This window comes from Ips typographus, linkage group LG5 (genome assembly GCF_016097725.1).
Source record: "Ips typographus isolate SLU linkage group LG5, UJ_Ityp_2.0, whole genome shotgun sequence".
NCBI classification, from domain to species: Eukaryota; Metazoa; Arthropoda; class Insecta; order Coleoptera; family Curculionidae; genus Ips; species Ips typographus.
In genome coordinates, this window is record NC_138426.1 from 8,254,163 (window position 1) to 8,278,561 (window position 24,399).

General features: G+C 39.1%; 6 protein-coding genes across 12 annotated transcripts in view; 4 read left to right on the forward strand and 2 right to left on the reverse strand.

The window, feature by feature from the left end:
* nompA (no mechanoreceptor potential A) overlaps positions 1-6,780 on the reverse strand; it is a 34,463-nt gene extending 27,683 nt beyond the window's left edge. The window contains exons 1-2 of the mRNA XM_081980768.1: positions 6,560-6,780; positions 6,392-6,487 (exon numbers count right to left, since the gene is read on the reverse strand). The gene's annotated coding sequence lies outside the window, so the exon portion shown is untranslated. The remainder of the gene's footprint in view (positions 1-6,391; positions 6,488-6,559) is intronic.
* LOC145729847 (geranyl diphosphate synthase-like) lies at positions 605-2,641 on the forward strand. Its single transcript, XM_081980776.1, has 6 exons — positions 605-765; positions 1,243-1,561; positions 1,617-1,915; positions 1,967-2,117; positions 2,171-2,337; positions 2,393-2,641. Exons 1-6 carry the CDS (start codon positions 671-673, stop codon positions 2,583-2,585), a joined length of 1,224 nt encoding a protein of 407 aa, XP_081836902.1. The 5' UTR covers positions 605-670; the 3' UTR covers positions 2,586-2,641.
* On the forward strand, positions 4,606-6,366 carry LOC145729550 (geranyl diphosphate synthase). Its single transcript, XM_081980353.1, has 6 exons — positions 4,606-4,745; positions 4,952-5,270; positions 5,329-5,627; positions 5,685-5,835; positions 5,887-6,053; positions 6,108-6,366. The coding sequence occupies exons 1-6, from the start codon at positions 4,606-4,608 to the stop codon at positions 6,295-6,297; spliced, it is 1,266 nt and encodes a 421-aa protein (XP_081836479.1). The 3' UTR covers positions 6,298-6,366.
* Positions 6,781-7,172: 392 nt separating the features above from the next.
* Arr2 (arrestin 2) lies at positions 7,173-8,939 on the forward strand. Its single transcript, XM_081980923.1, has 6 exons — positions 7,173-7,285; positions 7,339-7,506; positions 7,559-7,789; positions 7,839-7,989; positions 8,041-8,626; positions 8,682-8,939. The coding sequence occupies exons 2-6, from the start codon at positions 7,363-7,365 to the stop codon at positions 8,767-8,769; spliced, it is 1,200 nt and encodes a 399-aa protein (XP_081837049.1). The 5' UTR covers positions 7,173-7,285; positions 7,339-7,362; the 3' UTR covers positions 8,770-8,939.
* Positions 8,940-9,512: 573 nt separating this feature from the next.
* Positions 9,513-13,873, forward strand: LOC145729939 (uncharacterized). Of its 2 annotated transcripts, XM_081980926.1 has the most exons (7): positions 9,513-9,718; positions 9,783-10,132; positions 11,372-11,550; positions 11,608-11,802; positions 11,859-12,050; positions 12,103-12,320; positions 12,374-13,873. In XM_081980926.1, the coding sequence occupies exons 2-7, from the start codon at positions 9,880-9,882 to the stop codon at positions 12,456-12,458; spliced, it is 1,122 nt and encodes a 373-aa protein (XP_081837052.1). In that variant the 5' UTR covers positions 9,513-9,718; positions 9,783-9,879; the 3' UTR covers positions 12,459-13,873. The 2 variants fall into 2 exon arrangements, with proteins under 2 accessions (XP_081837052.1, XP_081837051.1); XM_081980925.1 differs by having other exon boundaries at positions 11,372-11,802.
* Positions 13,874-13,934: 61 nt separating this feature from the next.
* Positions 13,935-24,035, reverse strand: Cpsf6 (cleavage and polyadenylation specificity factor subunit 6). 6 transcript variants are annotated; one of them, XM_081980890.1, is made up of 12 exons: positions 23,832-24,035; positions 23,595-23,647; positions 22,906-23,069; positions 22,594-22,771; positions 22,337-22,452; positions 21,878-22,268; positions 21,630-21,820; positions 21,308-21,579; positions 20,191-20,350; positions 17,041-17,778; positions 16,767-16,979; positions 13,935-14,441 (listed from the first exon to the last, which is right to left on the reverse strand). In XM_081980890.1, the coding sequence occupies exons 2-12, from the start codon at positions 23,638-23,640 to the stop codon at positions 14,238-14,240; spliced, it is 2,673 nt and encodes an 890-aa protein (XP_081837016.1). In that variant the 5' UTR covers positions 23,641-23,647; positions 23,832-24,035; the 3' UTR covers positions 13,935-14,237. The 6 variants fall into 6 exon arrangements, with proteins under 6 accessions (XP_081837016.1, XP_081837022.1, XP_081837020.1 ...); XM_081980896.1 differs by having other exon boundaries at positions 21,308-21,414; positions 21,487-21,579; positions 23,595-24,035; XM_081980894.1 differs by having other exon boundaries at positions 21,630-21,805; positions 23,595-24,035.
* Between the last annotated feature and the right edge of the window lie 364 nt (positions 24,036-24,399).

Below are 24,399 nucleotides of genomic sequence, written 5' to 3' on the forward strand. Positions count from 1 at the left end.
AGAAAACCCTGCATTTCCTATTAGAAGACTTTGACAGTTCAAAACGACCCTCCCTAGAACTCAGACAACCCTCAAAAATGATCAGAAACTACTATATTTTCAGTTACCTACAGCAGAGATCAAAAAGGTTATAAAAACTATCATGGTCACCTCTGCGTAATCTTTTAAGTACTCTTATGAGATATTTAGTAAAATTTCGATATTTACATGACCGATTACTCAATCCAATCTCTTGACAATTTTGCAAATTGAAACTAAAATACGACCTTGCACTTTTATATAGTACAATTTCAACACGTGTCATTCTTCTACGTTTTTTTAATTTTTAAATAATATATAATTGAAACTATGTTGCAGTTGCAATTATTTAAAAAAATTTACAATTTTTTCTGTTAATAATCCAGATTTTTTTCAAATGGACAATATCCACTATGTTTATTTCCTTTTTTAAGTAAAAACAGTTGAATTCCCATCAAATTTATATGTAAATAAAGGAAGAAACTTGATTTGGCTTGATGTACTTGATGTACTTTGTACATTTCGTCCAAATAGTTTATCATCTTTTGAGATACTTTAGAACTATCGTACACGTGCGGAAGTGGTTAAACTGGGTATATAAAAGCGACGCAAACAGGTTCCCATCCAGTTTTCCTTTCTTTTCGACAGAAACATGTTTCAGCTCGCTAGACGTCTTCGTAATAGTGTCAGTTCCTTAGGGAAACAACTGTCAAAACATCAAAATGCTCAAAACAGTCCCGCAATCAGGTATGTAATGTTTTTTTTCCTTATTAATTAAATCTGCAGATTTTTGATGGTTTAAGTGAAAAAAAATAGTATTTTTTCGTGCTACACAATTTTTCAATTATTGGGTCTTACTACGGGCCTTTCTATAACTTTCAAACGGGACACACTGTATATTCTAGTGTCATACGATTCTGGTATGGGCAGTAGTAAAAGTGTCTCGTTATTAAGATAGTTACAGTCAAAATTGTCGTTATCTTCCACACAAAAATGTTACACAGGACACACTCTGTATATTACTGATACTGATTCTGCTTGTGAAGGCCTACATAAGAGTCTATAAAGTTCTAAAAGTGTTTAAAATTATAGTTGCTACCAACTTAACGTTGTTTTATTATCGTTTATGTTGGCACAAACGGTTGAAACGTTTGACGTCATTCCCATATTGTTTGATCTTTAGTATAACTATACAGAAAATTTGACTTTCTGTATCAACTTTAGGCAATATAGTGAAACATTGGCAGTACCCAATTCGCTCTCCAAATCAATGTACGATGACAACGAGGAAATAGTCCAAGCAACCAAATACCTGCACTCAGTCTATCCGGAAGTGATGGGACAGATTGAAAAGTTTCCCCAGTACGGGGAGATCAAAGAGATTCTGGTTAGGTTAAGGGAAGCCATCGACTACACGGTGCCGCATGGTAAAAAGTTCAGGGGCGCCCATATCGTTGCTCACTACAAATTGGTAGCCGACCCGAAGGACCTCACTCCAGAAAATGTCAAACTCAGTGCAGTGCTGGGATGGTGCGCTGAAATTGTTGGTAGGAAATTAACTGTTAACTGTCACTTACTGTACAAGTTTACTATAACAGATCCAAGCCTATTTCTGTATGTTGGATGACATTATGGACGACTCGGACACTCGAAGAGGTAAACCAACGTGGTACAAGCTACCAGGAATAGGGCTGAACGCCATTACTGACGTTTGTTTAATGGAAATGTTCACCTTTGAGCTCCTACAAACGTACTTCTCAAAACACCCCAGTTTCGAGACAATTCAGAAAATTTTCCAGAAAGTACTCTTCTACACCCATTTAGGCCAGGGTTATGACTACGTTTTCATGGACCCCAAAACCAGAAAAATCAATTTCAACGGCTTCACTGAATCCAAGTGAGTCTTGAACCAAATCAAACCAAACCCACTCAAACAATAAACTTTCAGCTACGAGAAACTATGCAGATACAAACTGGTCTACCCAACTATGCACAGTACAATAGAGTTGACCTGCGCGTTGGCCAACATTTTCGACCAGAAGAAGATTGACCAAGTGGATCCAGTGTTGATGAAAATCGGAGTGTTCCATCAAGTCCAGGTATACAAATTCAACTCTCACTTTTTGCCAAAACTCACACTTTCGGTCACCAGAACGACTTTAAAGACCTCTTCCGCAACCAAGGTGATGTTCTAAAGCAAATCGAGCATTCAGTTTTGGGCACTGACATTATCAGTGGTCAGATGACGTGGTTTGTGCAGAAAGCCTTGGCCATTGGCACTGAACAACAGAAAAAGATCATCAGGGAGAATTACGGAAAGTATGCGTTATTGGTATTCTAAAATGCTGATTTACTGAACAAACCGTTTCCACAGAGGTGATAGGAAATGCGCTGAAGCTGTCAGACAGGTGTATGAGGAGTTGAACATTAAAAAGTTGTTTATGGAGTACGAGGAGGAGAGTTTTCAATGGTTGAAGAGGGAAATTCCAAAAATCAACAACGGACTCCCTCAAAAGATTTTCAACGACTACACTTATGCGGAATTTAAGAGAAGACCTGAAGCGTAATTTTTGTTCGATGAATGATTTGTTTTTGTTAAAATAAACCAATTTTGAAAAAATAAGCTTTATTTTTGGTTGTTTGGAAACTGTCATGGACAACTGAAGACTGTTTTTTGTGACGTCATTCTAGCACTGACAAATCTCATACTTTTGTTTGAATTCTTTCTCTGACATTCGTTAAAAAAAAGATGACTAGATTAGGCAACGTCAAAAGCTCAGATCCACCACGTTGTCAAGAGTAAGTTCTGTATTTAAATTGCGTAACGTCCAAATAAACCCAAAAAACTACTAGCGACCTCTGTAGTAACTGACAGACAGATTGTTTTTAGAAACGTCACTCCGGTTCAATAGCTGTGTTCGATTCTTCCTTGAAAGACCAAGCCAACTTGAATTTAACCACTGTCACGTGACCATTGAGTCCATTAACTGGCAATTATCATCTGATTGGTGAAAAGAGGAATAACCGGATTCAATTGTCAAATGAAGCGGTTTTTAAATACCATTTCATCATTTGACGTTCCGCAGCATTTTCAATGTCAAATATGCATTCCTTGGGGTAACGTGACTTCTTTAATAATTTAAAACTCATTTTTTTCAATTTGAACCTTGACAGCTTCAGTTTGATGTCCCCAACATGGCTTGATTCACTGCACAATTTATATTACTACAACAGATAGAGGGCGCCAAAGTTGACCTAAAAAAGTTTGAATTTTTCTGGTGCACCATTTCATTCATATCTGAGAAACTCGCTTGTCTTTGTATAGATTTGAATACGTCAATGGATAGCCGATAAAACGGGCTTTTTAAAGATGTGACAACACAGTTTGATTGGCTGTACTGTTTGGCCGCTACAGGGCCTCAAAGTTGTCTTAAGAAATTTCGAACATTTTTGGTACAATCTTTCTTTCGATCCTAAATACCTCGCTTATTTGCAACAGTTTGTATATACTTTTATACCTCAATGGATAGCTAATGAAACGGGCTTTCTAAAGATGTGACAACACAATTTGATTGGCTGTATAGTTTGGCCGCTAGAGGGCGTCAAATTTGACCCATGAAATTTATAGTGGAATAAACTTGGACTTGGTGGCTTTTTTGGCAAAACAAGTCACGTGACTGACAGGCAAACCTGACAAGGTTCAGTAAACCTTAAATAATGAAATTAAATAATAATCGCTTATCTTAAGTGACAATTAAGATTCTTTTAACGGAAATTTTGCAAATACTGGGGAACTGTCTAAAAACTCTTCAAATAATTGGATAATTGCAATATGGCCAATCACAATCACGCTCAACCCTACAAACACAACAAAACGTCAAATCAACTTGTGTGCAGGAATTTGAAATTTGCGACGTCACACTAATTTGGTTTGATTTTACCTTACACACAAACTGTCAAGAAAAAATTAGGTTTGAGTTAAGATATTCAAAAGTTTTTTTTAGACACAAAAATAGACAAAATCTCACTTGAATTATGCTTTAAACTTTAGATCGACCTTTGCAGATTACCTCTCTAGTGCGTTTCTATGCGCACGTGTGTGGAGTAGAAGCAAAATTTTTATTTTTACTTATTTGATGTTTAAGTAGACACGTGCAGGCTATTGACTCGTTAATGTTTGCAATAATTATTAGCACTTGAAAATAATTAGGTTTTTCAGAAAATTTTAGTTTTTTTTTTTGTTCTTTAAATTTTGCTAAAATGCAGTTATTTGCATTGTATATGTTAAACATACTTTGAACGAGTGTTTTAATAAAGAAAACACATCGGTTTATCGACCATTTACCCGTATAATCAAACAAAAAGTACTTGACTTGATACCTCATTTAGAAAAAAAACTACAAGTGGAATAACCATATTGATAACGCGTGCTTTTGACATTTTTCTATTTGAATAATTCACAGACGTCCCTGTATTTAAACTGGAGTAGTTTCAGTTTCAAATCACTTCTTCCCTATACAGCACACGGTGAGTATATACTGTTGAATTTAAGGGGGACACGCGATTAAATCACTATATTTTTGACAGATGTTCAAACTCGCCCAACGTCTCCCAAAAAGTGTCAGTTCCCTAGGGAACCAACTGTCAAAAGTGCAAAATGCACCCAATCAGTTGATGTCTCAGACGGCACCCGTCACCTTCCAATTAATCAACACACCCGGAATCAGGTATGTAGAATTTCAATAGTGTCACACCGGTGACGTCATTAGTTGTCCTGCTAGCAGGATAAGCGCCAACTGTCAAACATTGGTTTTTTCCAGTTGACAATTGCACTGTCAATAACTTTGCTTTTTAAAAATGGCGCCTGAGAAATTAAATTTCAAAACAAATTGCTCATCTTTGTTTCCCAAGAAATTAATCTTGTTTTCTATAGACACAAAAGTAAGTCATCGGCAGTACCCAGTTCTCTGTCCAAATCAATGTACGAACACAACGAAGAAATGAAAGATGCCATGAAATACATGGACGAAATTTACTCGGAGGTGATGGGACAGATTGAGCAGGTGTCTCAGTACGAGCAACTCAAACCAATTTTAGTCAGACTGAAAGAGGCCATCGACTACACCGTACCATACGGCAAAAGGTTCAAAGGCGTCCACATCGTCTCCCACTTTAAATTGCTGGCCGACCCCAAGTTTATCACCCCCGAAAATGTTAAACTTAGCGGTGTTTTAGGGTGGTGCGCTGAAATTGTTAGTGTACTAAACGTTTACGCAGTTAATCCCTTACTGAACAACTTATACTTTACAGATCCAAGCATATTTCTGTATGCTGGATGATATTATGGATGACTCAGACACCCGAAGAGGTAAATCAACTTGGTACAAGCTACCTGGAATAGGCCCGAACGCCGTCACCGACGTGTGTCTCATGGAAATGTTCACTTTTGAACTCCTGAAGAGATACTTCCCCAAACACCCTAGCTACGCTGACATACACGAAATCTTCCGCAACCTGCTCTTTCTTACTCACATGGGTCAGGGATACGACTTTACCTTCATCGACCCGGTAACCAGGAAAATTAACTTTAAAGACTTCACCGAAGAGAAGTAAGACTTTTCCAAAACAATCAAAAGAGACAAACTAACTCTTGAGGCAAATTTCAGCTACACCAAACTATGCAGATACAAAATTATCTTCTCCACCTTCCACAACACTTTGGAATTGACCAGTGCCATGGCCAATGTGTACGACCCAAAGAAGATTGAACAACTTGATCCAGTGTTGATGAGGATAGGGATGATGCACCAAAGTCAGGTAGGAAACTGCACAATCTAGAGTAAAACCACACTAACAAACCCACGATAGAATGACTTCAAAGACCTGTACCGGGACCAAGGTGAAGTGCTGAAACAAGTGGAAAAATCAGTTTTGGGCACCGACATCAGAACCGGTCAATTGACGTGGTTCGCGCAGAAAGCGCTGTCCATTTGCAACGACCGACAACGGAAAATCATCATGGACAACTACGGAAAGTAAGTGCTTTACATTAAAAATGAACTAAAAACTAAAACAACCTTAAAATATAGGGAAGACATCCAACATTCTGAAGCGGTAAGGGAGGTGTACGAAGAATTGGACCTTAAAGGAAAATTCATGGAATTTGAAGAGGAAAGCTTTGAATGGCTCAAAAAGGAAATTCCTAAAATCAACAATGGAATCCCACACAAAATATTCCACGACTACACTTATGGAGTGTTTAAGAGGAGGCCTGAATAAGGCGGATTTACATTTAATGGTCATTTTGTACATATAATATAATAAAGTATTTATTTATTTTTTTGAAAACTAGTTGGTTTTTGTTCAGACTTACCTTAGATGATGAATCTTCAAATTTCCAGTTTGTACTTGCTAGGTGACTGTATTGAGGTTATGTTTTCGGGCTTGGGTGGACACTCCTGCCCTCTGCCTGTAAATAGTTTAATTAGGCCTACTAGTACTAAAAAACTTCTAGTTTACACTAAATCTGCAGAATACACACCTTTAAGTCAATTATTGAAGCCAAAAACTGGATCACTACTGTTGTACTGCACGAACAACAACTCACTACTCAGTCACTTTGGTCCCAAATCAATAATTCGCGCAGCACTCAAAAATCTCTTTAGTTTTGAAGTAATGAACTGTATTTCCCTCAAAAACACCTAAATTATTATTAGTATTTACGCATTTTTAAATGAACAAACAAAAAACAAAAACAATTACCGGCAATGGCGGCAATATGGAGGGTCTGACGTAATACCGGTGATTGACGACTGACCGTTGGCAGCTGACGCGCTCTAAAAGTTAATGAACTGACGTTCTTGAAAGTGACCTGGATGGGACACTTTCTACAGCTAAAAAGTGCTAATAATAATTTGCGTATCATTATTTTTTTAGGTGAGACAAAGACGAACATTGTCTAGATTAGTCTGAATCTGTGCATTCGTCATTTGATGCAAAATGAGTTCAGTCACTAAAGCGTTATTTTCTATCCACCATTTTGAAATTTTTGAAAATTTGAACCATAAACATAAACTGCAAATTCTTTCTTTCTAATGGTCTATACCTAATAATATCATAAATAAGTCGCATTTGCACTCAATTTCCAAGTAATCCAATTAAACTCATTTAATCCATTTTAAGGGAAACCTTGCAGTTTCACCACCTATAAAATAAACTCCACCCCCCAAGTTGTTGTACTTTGCAGAGTTGCCCCATACAGGTACAGGTAAGCATTTTATTCTTCACCTGTTATTTTGTTAACTAAGTTTTTTATAAAAGACAGTCATCCACCATATTTCTTCAATGGTCGTAGCTGTCAAGGTATTCAAAAAAACCACTCCCAACGGTAAGGTCACTGTCTACTTAAGCAAAAGGGATTTCATCGATCATCTCGACCATGTCGACCCTATTGATGGGGTTGTGGTCGTCGAGGATCAATACCTCCAGGTATAAGATTATTTTGGTTGTTGGGTAGAATGAAGGATGGTTTGATTGGTAGGGTCGTCGAGTTTTCTGCTCGGTTATCACCGTCTACCGCTATGGACGAGAAGAGGACGAGGTTATGGGCGTCAAATTCAGTAAAGAAATGACCGTAGCATCATGTCAAGTGTGTCCATCCAGACGGGATAAAACCGACTCCCAAACCGCTATCCAAGAGAAACTGGTTAAAAAAATGGGTCCTAATGCTTTTCCGTTCACTTTTAATTTCCCCGAAATGTCACCATGTTCGGTAAAACGATTATTCAACGATTAGTACCACTTTTGACCTAGTTGATTAGGTTACCCTACAACCTGGAGAAGATGATCATGGTAAACCCTTAGGAGTGGAGTACTACGTCAAGTGCTGGGTGGGGAGTAACGAAGAGGATAAAGGTCACAAGCGAAGCACCGTCCAGTTGGCCATCAAAAAGCTGCAGTACGCTCCCCCAGGTTCTCCACCATCTCCACTTTAACCCCCAACTTTAATCACTTTAATTTTAGCTCACGCTGGAAACCGATTACCCTCCTCACTAATCTCCAAAGGTTTCACCTTCTCCAGCGGCAAAATCAACTTAGAAGTCACCTTGGACAAAGAGATTTACTATCACGGAGAAAAAATCGGCGCCAATATAATGATCAGCAACCACTCCAGGAAGCAGGTGCGCAACATTAAAGTGTACGTGGTGCAACACTGCGAAGTAACGATGGTGAACGCGCAATTCTCCAAATACGTGGCCAGCTTGGAGACGCGCGAAGGTTGCCCTATCACGCCCGGGGCTAACTTCACCAAAGTGGTGTACCTGGTGCCGTTAGCGTCATCCAATAAAGACAGACGGGGGGTGGCTTTGGACGGTCGGCTGCGCGACGATGACGTTAACTTGGCCAGCTCCACCTTGGTACCGGAAGGAAAATGTCCAGTTGACGCTATCGGTATAGTGATCTCGTACTCGTTAAGAGTGAAACTGAATTGCGGCACTTTGGGTGGTGAGCTGGTGACCGATGTACCGTTCAAGTTGTTGAATCCAGCACCGGGAAGCTTAGACAGGGAACGGGCGATGGCTTTGAAGAAAACCAGATCAATTGAAAGGTTCTTCAATTTTAAACTGCTACAAAACTTAAGTTAATAGTTATGCTTCTTGTAGGGCGCGTTACGACAATGATGACGATGATGACAATATTGTTTTTGAAGACTTTGCCCGTTTTAGGATGTCCAGGGACGCATTAGACTAAATGGCCTCTAAAACACGGACCAATACTACTGTGAACATAACCTATAGTTTGTAGAAGCAAATTGCAGGGTTTTTTTCTTTTTTTTGTGTGTGTAAACTGTACTAATAGTTTGTCTAGTATTATAGGGTAGTATAATAAATGAAATAAATAACCTCAGAATATAAGAGCAAGTGGTTCTGCTGTTGTTATTCACGTTAAGCATTACCAGTCCAAGTAAATAGTCCAGTTCATTAGCTGAAATTACATGTAAATGTGTTACCATTGATATGTTAGTTCTGATGCTAGATAGGACAGCCACCTTTAGAATAACAGAACTGTATTATACACTGTGTGACTTTTTTCAAATTTAAAATCAAAAATTCAACTTAAAATCGGTTTAAGTTTCTATTGACCTCCATGCGCCATTTTGATCATTCATCTCAATGTTACGAGGGTACTTTTTTACAGTATAATCGCAATAATGTAATAGAAAAGTGTAACTGACAACTAAAAGAAGCAACATACAAGTCACATTCAAAACAATTTTACGACTGAAGCTTGTCTTAGATTTAATTCCAAATTCATTTCAGTGTACTATACATTATTACGTCATACCACATAATTTTGATTCCCACCATATATTTTTAATAAACTTATGAAACAGAAGATGTGACTAACTTCAGACTAGTTTTTATTGCTGTCTCTGTCTAGCTTGGACGTTTCGCGTAGCGCTCTCTTTTTCCTTGGGCTGGGTTTGACAGATGGCGCAAGCGTTCCACGCAATCAGCTGGGTGGAAAAACTTGAAATGGCCCCCCGTATTGTTTTGCACTAAATAATCAAAATATTTAAAAATTGAGCCAGTAATATTTACTTATTTATGCGGATTTTTCGGTGGTGGTAGCTGACACGTGACGATGATCGCCCCCCAGTGTCGCTAGAGGCGCCGCCGCCCCCATTTAAAACACTCAAGTAACGTCCTTCGGCGCTTGTGAAAGTGGACATCCCTTGGATTTTCCTATTTTGAAAATTGCAGATGTTATCGGCGCACCGAGGCGGATGACTGCGGTGCAACACGTCCAGAATGTGAACAGTTTTGCGCGATTTACTTCCGGACTTGTTGCACGCTAAAAATGGGCACCATGATGTACCCCAGTTTGACCAAGTCGCAGTCGATGAGGGCTAAGAGAAAGTCGGCTGTGGAACTGCTGGCAGAGAGCAAGCCCTTTTATGTCAAGTCTGAAATTGTTCGGGACACTACTCAACAGTTGCCCGCTAGGCCCCATTCAAATTTTGGTGGTTATGGCACTTATAATCGGAGTAAGAGTGTCAATGTTACTACTAGCGGTGCTTTTAGCTATGGACGGGCTGTTAATTTTCCTCAATGTAAGTATTTTGATTGTGTTATTTAAGTTTCCACTTGCCCAAATTTGTCCATTACGGGTTAATTTTCAAATACATATTGTGTGGAAGATTATACCTGTCTGAAGTTAAACTTAGTTTGGTTTTGACTGTGCCAATACAGATGGGAAAAAAAAACAGTCTAAACAAAACTTAACTGCTTCACAGTCATTTATGCCTGTTTCCTCACTGTACCACTTAAGCAGTTGAGGTTTGAATGTGACCGATCAGGTGCAATGTTTAGATTTACAGAGGAAAGTGACGCAGTGCCGGATTTAGGAGGATGCTGGTAGAGTTAATTAAAAAAAAAAACAGTTTGGTACGCCCTATCGCTTTTTGCCTTGTAAGTCCTTAAGGAGGCCCTTAAAAGCAAAACCACTTTAACACAATCTTGTAAAGGATGAAATTTTCTACAACTTTCCTTATTTACATTTTTTTGTAACTCGTTAAATAACAGAGCTAGGTTCAGTTGAAATGGGGTTAGTTGAAAAAAGTGTAAACGTTTTAAATGTCAAAATATCATTTGAAGGGTCACGTGACCGTTCTTCTATTAACTGATGTTTTCAAAGTGATGTGACTCCTTTTAAAGTGAAATCAGTCATGTGAATATTTTCAAACATCAAATTTAATTTTGAGGGTCACGTGACTTTTTTTTAAACGTCAAAACGTACCCTGAAGATTACGTGACCGTTTTAAATGTCAAAATATTATTTGTAGGGCCACGTGACTGTTTTTCAGTTTAAACTAATATTTTTAATGTCACATGACTCTTTTTACAATGAAAATGGTTATAAGACTATTTTCAATCTTCAAACTTATTTTTAAAGGTCACATGACAGTTTCTACGTTTAGACTAACATTTTTAAAGTCATGTGACTCTCTTAAGGTGCAAACAATCGCCTGAGGAGTTTCAATCATTGAATTGAATTCTAAAGTTCACGTGACTCTTTTTTTAACGTCAAAACGAATCCTGAAGAATGTGACAGATCAGATGCAAATTAACACAATCTAAACTAAACTTGTCTAAGCCATCCTTAAGCTCAACTTTGCCAATGTTGGGGAAAGGGACAATCATTCATTAATCAAAGATTGCATGCGTTTTCATGTTTCGCAGAGCGAATGTGACTTCACAATGACGTAATTTGACAGTCACATTCACTCTGCTTGCGTCCAAAGTACAATAATAACTCTTACTCTCTCTAACTTACTGACAAACTGTGACAGATATGGCAGTTTCACCATCGCGTTCGCTGCCCCCATCAAGCCAGAGACGTACCGCACACATTCCAACCATATCGACCGCACACCAACCCCCACCAGCGCCTAGTTCATCCGATCTACTCCAGAATCGATTACGTCAATTGCTCATTTGTGATAGTGCGGAGGAGCTCCGTGTCGATCAGGTTAAGATTAGAGCTGCTCTGAATACGCAGTGTCGTTTGACCGGTCGTGTCCAGCAGATGGCGCCGTTAAGCCCTCCGGCGGAATATTCGTCGCAGCGTTGCCATAAGAGTCTCCCCGATTTGCATTGTCGTGGCAGCGGTGGAGAACCCAGCTCGAACAAGAGCAGCAACAAGAGTTTGTCGAATCGCGACAGTGGCGGTTCCAGTGGCCATTATACGCAACGTAGCGAACCGGCCCCGCCGCCTAGACAAGTAAGTTGGTGTGGTTGGAGTATTCTGAGCTGTCGTGTTTACCTGGTTTCTGTCAGTTTTGCACTCAAGACTCGAGAAGGGACAGCGGATCGTCCACTCAACACAGCGGTGGTAGTTCGTATTATTGCTGTCAGGAGGCCGATTGTAGAGCTGCTAGACAGTCCGCTTATCCTGCCGCTTCAATGTCAACTTTTAAAAGACAAAAATGTCTAAGATACAAGCGGGATAGACCAATATTACGCTCAAAGGTTGGCTTTTTCAAATCTCAGTTTGCCGGTTAATTATAGTTAGAAATTTCAGTCGGATATCAGCGACAGGTATTGGAGGCCCCCTGAACCACCAACCAGTCACTTGGAGCAGTTTTTCGAGCACTTGGGCCTCACATCGGACAGTTACGAGGAAATGCTAAGCGGCAGCGGACAATCCAGTGACAGTCCGGTGTTTTTTTCGGACGTGTCCACGGTGGACTCGTCCAAACAAGTGGACAACATTGACTGTTGTCCTCAGCAAGTATACAGGTATGTTTTGTACCTAAAATGGGTTTGGTTGTAAAAAAACAGGGAGTTTACAGAAATAGCGAACCTCCTTCGATCGTAGAAAGGAACGCGCGCATCATCAAATGGTTGTGCAACTGTCGAAAGCTTCAGTTGTCTTAAAAGGGGGGCGCTGGTGATGCTGTCAAGCTCAAATTTTGGTGTTGTCAAATAGTTGATGTGTGTGTACTTTTTATCCTTCCTTCAAATTTATTTAGACTGTACTAAATGTGAGGTTATTGAGATTCACGTTTAATTTTTATGAACGTTCATGAAAACTTTGAAAGTACAGAAGAATTGTAGTTTTGTGATTAGTCAAGGAAGCCAATTGACCAATCAGAAACTATTACAACTGAGGGGAGTTGCAGTGTTGCCATTTAAAAGAGTGTAAGAAACTTTTAAAGTTTTCCAGAATAAGAACTGCGCTTACGCACAGTTTGTTTATAGTTTTCAGTATTATTATATACAAAAAAAAAATGAAATTGTTATTAAAAAAAAAATTTTAACTGCGTCTAGTCGACTCTATATACGAGTGTGAGAGTGATAGAAAGAGTTATTGTTGCACATATTCCATTTTTTTCATATTATAATCTATTTATACACACTCGTTCTTTATGAGACTGCCGGTAGTTGTTTTTTTGTTTACGCTGTTGCCAGATTGTTCGATTTGTTTACGAAACTTTTATTATTGTTATTTGGGTGAAATTTTGGCTCGTTTGTTGGACCACGTTGCTAAAAAAAAAATTGTTTACCCTTTAGTACAAAAAATTCTCGAATCAAAAACACTACCACCAAACTTTGTCTTCTTTCGACTCACATTTTGAGGAATTTGTGAAATATATCGGTACAGAGTGTCCCAAAAAATGTTCAGAACAAAACTAACCTAACTTTATCAATTTTGCCACAAATTTGGGACACCCTGCACGTCCAGTTTAACTATTTAATAACTGTGAGTAGCAGGTAGAAATTATTAATCTAATACTACTAGAATTAATATGATGTGAAGTGTGATAATAAGACATATAATTATATTATACGGAAACGTTATTACTGCAACCCTGACGAGGTTTTAAACGGAGAAATGTTGCAACACTGTGTAAAAGCAATCAAAATGCGGTATAATAATCAAACGAAAATACTCACTTTTTCCTGGTTAGAGCAGCTCAATCCTTGTATACAGATTTACGAGTGACAGTTGGTTATAACGGGTGTTCAATAATTGTTATGGTCAGGTCGTCTATGGAAGGCAATTGTCACAAAAAGCGTATGTCTGAGATAACATTGCAAACAATTATTATATGACAGCTGTCAATCCGCCTGTTAATTTCAAACCGCAGCCAACTACGACCATAACCGTTATTTGACAGCAACATGACATACACAATGTTGCCGGATGTTCTGTGCTCCCGTCTGGTCTATACTCAATAATTCATTTTTTTAGGGTGTAATACGTAGGTTAACGAGGAATTTCGAATAACATGTTATCATTAACGATTACATTAATAATTATTATAATAATAAAATCATTATACAGCTGAGTTGTACAGTGTTTTTGTTGTCCATAAGTTGACTGGTGTCAAAATGAAACTACTACCCAAATATATAAAAAGTATTTTTATTATCTTATTTACATTTCGTTTTTTAATGTCGGTTCAAATGGAAGATTGTAATAATGTCAAATTGTAAAAGAGTGAATAATGATGTAAAAAAAACCTAATCTATGGGAACTTAACAACAACTCAGTCTGTCTGACAATACAAAAAGTAGGTTTGTTCCAACATAATTCGAGCCTCTCTAGTGACAAACAAACCTACAATAACAACAACCGTCTATTTGTTAAAAAAACGTTCTATTTACAAGGAGATTCATTCACAGAATGAAAGATTGCACACAACCGAACCTTTATTGTTTATTTTGTTGTTGGGCCGGCTTAGGAACGGACCGGACCGGCCCTAGTGACAACATCTGGGTGATGCCCAACGCGGCAACGTTGCCTGGATTTTTCGAGCTGATGATTGGTAAAGCGTAGTTGCCGTCCGCCCCTGACGTTCCTAACGGGATGTAGTGGTTTATGCCCAACTGGCTCAGTTTTTGCATCATCATAGGCTAGAAAGCAATTATTATTAGATTTTTGTTGTAGAGTTACTTTAAAAAAAGCAAGTCACTTTTTGCCTTGTAACTTTTTAAGGAGGCCTTTAAAGCCAAAAACACCTTAATACATTTTTGTAGAGACACGTCACGTGACTTATGCAATTCTGAACTTGCAACACTGTAAAAACTTGTTGACACCTATCAAAGTTAATCACGTGGTTTTAAAATGTAGTTAGAAAGTTGAAAATTTGGGAAATTAATTTTAGACAGTAGTAAAAAGCTGAAATTGTAAGAGACACGACACGTGACTTTGATAATCCAGTTTTTTAACCTTACAACTCTGTAAAGGACAGTTGACATTTGTCAAAACTGTCACGTGACCATAAAAAATAGTTTGAACTGTAAAAGTTGCCAAATCTAGACAATTCTAAAAGCTGAATTTGTATAAAACACTTTTATTAAGCAATTTTAAGCTGACAACATTGTAAAAGCCAGTTGATACTAAATGCTAATATTAGTCAAATAATTCAACTGTTTTTGTATTCACGACAACAACACTGTTATGTTTGACAACTTTTTTTGTATTTTCCTAATAATATGCTTTATAAAAATCCTTGACTGGAAAATCTTTTGACAATTTTACTACATACCTACTTATTTACACTTATTTGTAGCTCTTTAAGTAATGGAGATACGCTCAGTCGAAATGGAGTTAGTTGAAAAAAGTGTAACAGATATAAATGTCAGAATATTATTCTAATGGTCACGTGACGATTCTCCAGTTTAGGGTCTTATATTAATAATTATTCCATGAAACTTAAAGGCAGTTTTAAGGGACCGTAAGGATCTCGCCATGAGATTGATGTATTGTGGGTTGCCTGAAATACGAGAGTATTTTAATGAAGGAAGTGAGTTATCAAGAGAAAGGTCTAAAGAATGTGACAGAAACCCGCCATTGTCAGTTTCTATCAGTCACATTCTATCAACATTTGAGAATTCCGTTCCCTGATTTCGAGAATTAAGGCCCAGTAGAGAATCTCATCCAAACTGCTGAGAATCGAAAGAGCATGCGTATTGGCCATACTGGGCCTTAATTCTTAAAATCAGTGAACGGAATTCTCAAGAGAAGTGTTGACAGAATGTGACAGAAGAAACTGACAATGGCAGGTTTCTGTCACATTCTTCAGGCCTTTCTCTTGATAACTCACCTCGTTTCAAGAATAGGCACCCTGGAATAATACGTCACATTTCGTTCTTCGTTGCCACGCTGCATCGCAGTGTTGCCAGCTGGGCCATTGCTCTACTAACTTTTTGTCTAATTACCTTTCAATTTTAAACAAAAAAATTCGTTTATTGTTTTGAATCATGTCCACAGTATTTATGATAGAACTCGCAACACTGTATATCTCTCATGTTTGCACTTTAAAATACGGAATTCGAGACTAAAAGTGAGAATCGGCCATATTGATGACGACATCTCCACGGTCTCATGAAAATAGGGACCCTTAAGGAGTAAAAATAATAAATATTATGGCTACCTTAAGTTTCAAGGAACCTACAAGGAATAATTATTAATATAACCCGTAAACTGACGTTTTTAAAGTGAAAACAGTCACGTGACAATTTTCAAACATCAAATTTAATTTAAATTGATATTTTTTAAGTCACGTAACTCGTTTGACAGTGAAAATGGTCACGTGCCTTTTGAATCATACTGCCAACTGACCAATCACATTCGATTACTATTGCCAACCTAATTCACATTCACTCCTCCTAGTTTTGAAATAGACTGTAGACTGTTATTTTAAAACTCACGTGACTTTAACCTGCAAAGTGTGTAAAAAGTCACGTGACTCTTTCAAGATTAAAAATGGAATTTCCCAGTCAATTTCCAAAGACAGGACACTTCCAATTCAGGTTTAAGTACGACTGAAGTTGAGGTTTGAATGTGACAGATCAGGTGCAAAATAACACTGTCTAAACTAAACTTATCTAAGCTGTACTTAAAGGGACATAAGTACAGGTGTGGTAAATCCAAAACTGACCATAGGAAAACCGTGTGACAGACAGAGAAACGTAGATAATTGCATGCGTGGGACAAAGACAGAAAACGAAAAAAATACCAAGTAGGCCATATTTTCAGTATACCAAGTAGGCCAGGATTTTGGCAACAGCGTACTGAAAATATGGCCTACTTGGTAATTTTTTCGTTTTCTGTCTTTATCCCACGCATGCAATTATCTACGTTTCTCTGTCAGTTACACGGTTTTCCTATGATCGGTTTTGGATTTACCACACCTGTATAAAATGACTTAAATCAGGTACTGAAGTGACATTCACCTGTTTGATGTTTATCAGTGGTACACCCAACTCGCACATGCCCGTTGACGTTTTATGATACGACTGTCTGTGTTTGTTCAGTCCCATCGCGTTCGGATACTGGGCGGGACAGAGATCGCACCGGTAAGGCAGTCCCGGTCTGTTTTTGTTCATTGCAGTGCTGTTTCCGGGGTCGTCTGTCAGATCGACGGTGGGTACTGGATTGTCTGTAGGCTGCAACCAACATTACACTTTACTGTTACAAAATTACATTTGTAGGTGCTCGTTAGCAGACCTTGTTAAGGTTCTTGGGCACGATGCTGACAGCTCCGTTCAAACTCAATGCAGTGGGTGTTCCGGTTTGTTTGGTGGGTGATTCTTTGGCTTTCCCCGAAGCAGTCACGGTGATTCCCCGACTAGCTAAGACGTTAGCCACCGCTTTCGCGTCCGATTTCTGTGGAGTGTTTTGCGGTTTGGGTGGTGGATTTCTCACCGACAAAGTGATTGAATCGGACAGTTTCATGATGCTGTTTTCTATCGATTCAGGGCCGCCTTGCACGCTCTCAATTTGTGGCAACCCCGTATTTTTCGGCTGCATACAAATAACCTGACAATCGTCATCGTCTTTGTCCGAAGGGGTCAAAACATCCACCCGTTTCCGTTTCATAGCCTGATTCTGGTCGATGTTGCGTTTGATGGGCGAGGCCTGTTGCATGCCGGGTCGCATTCCATTTTGGGGCATCCGCGGTCGCATCTGACCTCGCATCGGTGCTGCACCGCTTCCTCTCGGTCGTACCAACGGAGCACGAGGTCGCATACCCGGTGCCCGATTCATGGGCGGTCGCGGGCCGCTTAACATACGCGGACCACCCGGTTGTGGACCTCGCGGCACCGGCGCTCTTTGGTTGGGCGGAATCGGTGCCCTGTAGCCACCTTGCATACTGTTGGGCGGTTGTGGCATTTGGTTGGGCGGCGGCATCGGCTGCGTTTGCCCTGCCTGGAAGAATGACTGGCTTTGTTGTACATGCTCTAACTGGAATTAGAAAGTAAGCTGGTTGATTGACAGCTTTTTTTAAGCGAAACTATTTAACGTCCTCTAATTAACCAGATTATAGGACAAAATTGACAAGTACAATGTCTTTTTAGTGTCTTAGAAACCATATAGTCAAAAGATATAAAAAATAGGAAAATTTCACGATATTGTCAAATACAATAAACAAGCAGACAGAGAATGAGTGAGCCATATGAAGCAGTGTCATTTTGATGTTTCTGAGCAAAAAAAAAAGTCTGAACAACTCTTGAAATACTTGCAAGTCTCAGAAAGACACTTGTAATAGTTTCAAAGTTTCTGAACTACTAAAAACAGTTTTGGAATCCTATCTGATTTACAAAGCCTTAGAACACATGAAGGGTGCACGGGAAAAACAAGCTAAGTCAAATTTTGAAGTTTTTGAGTACAGCAGTTTTATCTCTAAAATCGTTGTTAACTGGTCACCTATAGGCATTAGAAATATAAATATTTTTTTATATATAAAGCAGCATGCTTTTTTATTTAATATAATAATTACAAGGTTTTTGTTGAAGAAGATACAAAAATAGGTCTTGACTTAGCCTGTTTTTCACCAGATTTATATTATAAATATTAAATTCATCAAGCTTAAGTAGCAAACAAGGTAATTCATAAATTAAAATGTATGTCAAAAAATAATTAGTTGAAAACTTGTTTGTTTTTTATTGATAAAAAATTATTAAACTAATTAGTTACTAAAAAGATTGAAAGGTAAGTAGGTCATTCCCGTGTACGCCTATCCTAAAATATGTTCTCTTAGACGACGTAGCTCGATTTTCTTCTGACTAAGTTTGGACCCTGTATAGCATCGCTATTGTCTATCAGGTGAAGCTGTTTTCTCAATTTGGCCAAAAATTGACTTAGCTTGTTTTTCCCGTGCACCCTTCACATGTTCTTAGAGCACTTCAAATGACAATTTTAGCGTCACTGGTGGCATTTTAGTCAATCTGAGAGCCAAAAGACATTTTTTACAAAACTACTGATGGCATTTTAAAGTTTCTGAGCTGCAACAACCATTTAAAAAATTTCAGATTGCTTTTTCGAGACTCTGAAGATAGTTGTGATGGTTCTGAATGATAGAAAACAATTTGAGAATGTTTGGAATTACTATGAAGCCTCAGAAGATAGTTTTCGCATTACTGACGGTAATTTAATGATTTTGATAAGCTAGAAAACAATTTAAGAATTTCTGATGTTGCTTTAACGTCTCAGAAAACAGTTTTACACCCACTGGCAATATTTTTTTTTGATTAGCATCGTCAACTTTAATTTTTCTTATAGGCGACATATTGGATTTTAACATTTTTAAAGTAATCCATTTCCTCTGATTATGATAATGTGTCATATGTTAAAAGTTCAAAATTGTTTAGTAAAAATAACAAAAAAATACATTTTCATACGGGGTTTCTTTAAAATGACACTTATTCACGTGACGTCTTTGCTATTTTCAAACCCATGAGCGTGTGACACACTGTCAAAATGACGTGACGAGTCTTTCTTATTGATTTTTCTTTTGCACTCCTTTGAGTTCTGATTTGTTTGATAATTCAATACTGACAGTCTGTCACATGATCATTATTTGACAAATGGTATCACGTGGACAAGTGTCATTTTTCATTCATTTCCAAGGCGCTCTTGGTAAAAAAGTAAATTTCGTTATTTTTACGACGTTGCAAGACTGAACTATACATGTGTGGTAAATCCAAAACCGACCATAGGAAAACCGTGTGACTGAACTGAACTGACAGAGAAACGTAGATAATTGCATGCGTGAGACAAAGACAGAAAACGAAAAAAATACCAAGTAGGCCATATTTTTTGTCGACGGTATTGGATTTTGGCAACAGCGTACTGAAAATATGGCCTACTGGGTATTTTTTTCGTTTTCTGTATTTGTCCCACGCATGCAATTATCTACGTTTCTCTGTCAGTTACACGGTTTTCCTATGGTCGGTTTTGAATTTACCACACCTGTATACATAATCATAATCAGAAAAAACGGCACAAATCAAATATGCAAAAAAATGAAGGGTGATGATGGTAACTACAAAAAAAGAAACGTCACATACCAAATATGGTACTAACACGTTATAGGGAAGGTCGTATTTATTTTCAGTTATCTCAATAAACAAATTACCAAAAAAAGAGAGATGAGTGAAGTGAGAGAATCATTGAAAATCAATACGTCAGACAAAGATGGAAAATGACCACTTATCAGAAACTCTCGACTGATTACTTGTGACAAACTCTCGAATTACGTCACATCCGCTTCGCCTGTCTAGTAGTAGTTCCATCTTTGTCAGAATGATTTAATAATAATGGTTCTTTCTCCTTATCAGGATTAGAAATAATTTGTCTCAAAAATAATCAATTTACCATTGAGTTGGGTGTTTGACCGCCGGTTGGTGGCGGTCCCATTTGAGGCGGTTGCATCTGGCCAATTTGCGGTGGCGGTGGCTGCATGTGCGGCGCGGGGGGGTGTTGGGGCGGATACCCAGGCGCCGGAGGGTACGGACTGTACATGGGGTTGGGTGGCCTGCAAAAAACCACATTAATCACCCACATGTTTTCCTATAAAACTAGTCCAAAAAAGACTTGTTATTTTCAGGCCTGTAATTTATTTATTAAACCACGGCCAGGGCCGCATTCAGTTAATTTTCAATGTTTTACTGTCGATAAGCATGTTACGCCTTTTGTGCCTGAAAATTGTAGGGTGCGTTGCACCAGTAAGGGTGGAGGTGATGCCAGCAGGAAATTGCGTAGTTAGGAGCAGCTAAATTCGGAGGTTAAGGGTGAAATACGTTGCTTTTGGGGTTAGAGTGGCCCTAGGGCCTCCCAAATTTGAGCGGCTCCAAAATACGCTCCTGTCATCTCCGGGTCATGCACGCACCCATAAATCAATCGCCCTTTTTGGTGTTTTTGCATACAAAACTTTCTATTTGGTTCCAATCAAATTATGCGTTAAAAAATACCAGAGTCCGTTCACTGTATTTATGGAATAGTTAACGTGGTGCTGTGTAAATCAGCCCTGAACGCCAAAAAGTTAATTCACAATTATTACCAACATTGCTTCTGTATAACAATATACAAGTGTGGTAAATCCAAAAGCGACCATAGGAAAACCGTGTAACGAACAGAGAAACGTAGGTAATTACATGCGCGAGAGAAAGAGAGAAAACGAAAAAAATATCAAGTAGGCCTTATTTTTAGTGAGCTGTTGCCAAACGCCGTAAGTATTTAATACCCTCGACAAACTGACTTACGGCATTTGGCAACAGCGCGCTAGAAATATGGCCTACTTGATATTTTTTTCGTTTTCTGTCTTTCTCCCGCGCATGCAATTACCTACGTTTCTCTGTCCGTTACACGGTTTTCCTATGGTGGCTTTTGGATTTACCACACCTGTATAGTATTTTCAATTGCAAATACACAAAAAGTATCAAACTTTACTGTAAAAAAAATAAGTGGCAACACTGTTTGATAGAATACTTACTGATAAGGTGGATAACCTTGATGCATTGGTGGTTGTCCCGGATGTGGATAGTGTGGAGGGTACATCGGTTGCGGAGGCTGGTAGGGTTGTTGCGGCTGCGCTGGAAACTGTTGTATGTTGATGAGTACGTTCTGCTGGCGCAGCCCTTGATTACTCGAAGTGGGGTTAAGTCGTGATACCTGTTGCGCTAAAGCTTGCATCGGCAACCCTGTAAGGGTGTCCAAAGTGGTGCTGCTGGTTGACACCGAGGCAGTGCTCGAATTGTACAATTGCTGTAACAACATCGTAAGCAAGCGTTTTGAGTTGAATAGGGATGTCTTACCATGGCCCCCCTATTACGTTCATTAAAAGTGTCCAGAGAAATGAATTCGTTGTCACTGCTGGATGAGTAGCCTAAATCCTTGTTGCTCTGCTCGTTATTGAACATGGATAGTAAGTTGTCGTTGTCAGGCATTTTTAAACTTTCTGGATTATTCCAGCATGAAGTTCCAGTATTGCCTGTAAAATACTGGTCTGTTCAGGAACAGCCATTATATTACAGTTTAATAACTAAACCAAAAAAAAACTTACTTAAATTTGGGTCACCGTTGGGATTATCATCAGTGATTTCAGTGATGGTACATCCTTGTTGAGGCTCTGGGTCTTTAAACAATCCGGTAGTTTTGATTTTAATTTTCGGATACTCGGTAGGTGAAGGTTCGGGGGGCGGAGTGGGCTCCGCCCCCGGGATGCTTCCGTAACCGGGCGAGTCCGCATTACAATTGCTCGACAGGGTCGCCACCTCTGATGGTTTACCCGTATCACTTGATGGGTCACTCGTTTCTGCGTTTGCGCCCTCTTGAGAGTTGTCAAAACTTGCCGGAGAGTCAATATCGGTTAAAAACGCCTCGCCGATCACTTCCGCCAAATTCGGGGAGAAATTTACGGCCGACCTTTCGCCAACAGACTGAGAAAGTACAAACTGGTCACCAAGTGTCTTATTAATAAGTTTAGGAGGATTTTGTAACTATGATACAGATATATACATACCTCAGATCCAGGTGACTGCCCCGGGCCGGGCAGAGAAGTCTCCGAGTTGAATCCTTCACCGTCTTCAAACGATTCTTGATCCTGGAACTCTGTATGACTTTCTTGTTCACCAAAACCTACAAATTACAGATTATTATAGTCATTTGTGATTACTAGGTAAACAATTAAATAAATAATAATTCAAAATAACAACAATAACCAAACAATTTAGACAGAAAACTGACAGAAGTGACAGATGACAGTATGTTCAAACTAACCTTCAAACTGATTGTCGTGAAACTCGTCAAATTCACCTTCCTGTCCCTCAAAGTAGCCGGACTCGGCGGTTACGTGATCGTCCTCTCTCGGTACCTCGTCCAGGCAGCCAGAGCCCGGTTCCGAGGAGGTTGGCGACGTCACGGGGGAAACAATCTCGAAGCTGTGTCCGTTACGATTCTGTATGTACACCGGGAAAAAAGAAGAAGAGTTGACATTCTGTCAAGTGTGACAAGTGGGGGGGCGTCATTACGGTCATTATCAAAACCAAACTTTCAAGTGAGTTTTTGTTTGTTTTTAATGTTTTTACTTACTTTAAAAGTAATTTTCAAAGGTGGATTAGGTACTTGCACTTTATCCAGTTTAACAACGGGTTGCTGGACGTGGAAAATCAAGTGTCTGTACAAATACCGTTTGTTGACGAACAGAACGTCGCAGTCTAGACAGCGTAGAGATTCTTCATCGTCACTGTCAAAATCTGGAAATTACAGGTAAAAGTTAGGAAAAACTAAGTTTGGCAGCGCATAAAACGTGCAACTAGGTAATAGTTAAGTGAATAAATTCGAATGTGCATGCATTAACAAGAGTCCATAACTTTAAAACGCTTTATCAGTTATGATTTGATTAATAATTACAATAAGTGTTTAAGGGCAAGTCTGTCAAATTCTTGACAGGTCAAGTTTTGACAGGAAGTTATATTAATGAACTTGCAACCTTCCAACTCTCTCTCTATTATCCAGAGAACTTATGGATGTGCTAAAATATGGCATTAGTACACTATATCACAACACTTTGCTCTTGTTTACAAAACATTTGTGTTTTGACAGCTGGAGGGTGATTTGACAGTGCCACAATTTGTTATTGCTGAGTCAAAACTAAAACAGTGTACCGCCACTGGTTAGGTTAAAGCACTAAGTCAAATGTACGATTGGTTGCCTACGCAGTGTATCAATTAACATGCAACTACAAAAACTACTGGATTATTTGAAGGAAACACACGTACCGTCAGATGTAGCAGATCCACTATCGTAAGTCCGCGAGCATATCATTTTACGCCTAAAACAAACACGAATCCGAATAACGTAAAGATGAAAACGAACAGCATGCCTCGCACAATCTAAAACCCCGACTACATGCAACAGCCAAACGATTCAGCCAAGAATCGCTACATCGATATACTTTCAAGCAAACACGCACAAGCCTGCGCAACACTACTCAAATTAAACTACAATCAACTCACTATTGCATCGCTAATTAAAACGTTCCGCTTTTCGATCAGGATTAGCAAGCGAATAGTATAGAACGCGGTCGTAGAATCCGCGTGTACTTCTTATCGGTTCGGACTACACTCTCAGGCACACCGATAATAATAAAAACAACTCAGCGTACGGGTGGTAAACGTAGCCGATTGCATTACCGACTACAGTGAAAACGCGAGCGACTACGGTTGGAACGCGTATATGAGGGAAGAAGAGGGGCAGATGCGCGCGCTTATGAGTCAGCGGCCTTTGTTTTCAGCCCTAGCAACAGCGGGACGAGGGGAGGGGAATGGAGGATCGCCCCTCCCTCTACGCCTCACTCCTACAGCTAAATTTAAGCTAGGACCCTCGCTCGAGTCTTGACTCGTGTCCGCTAGCTAAGCGATTTTATTATCGTGCGGCCAATCTTCGAGAAAATCCGGTGCTATTTTTATGAGAGCGGCAACGTTTTCGCACAGCCTGCCTTGATTTCACTTCCGTTTGTTTTTGTTTCTGTCAAACGCTTTTTAAAACCTTTACAGCTCAGTCACAAGTTGACGTTTCATCAGC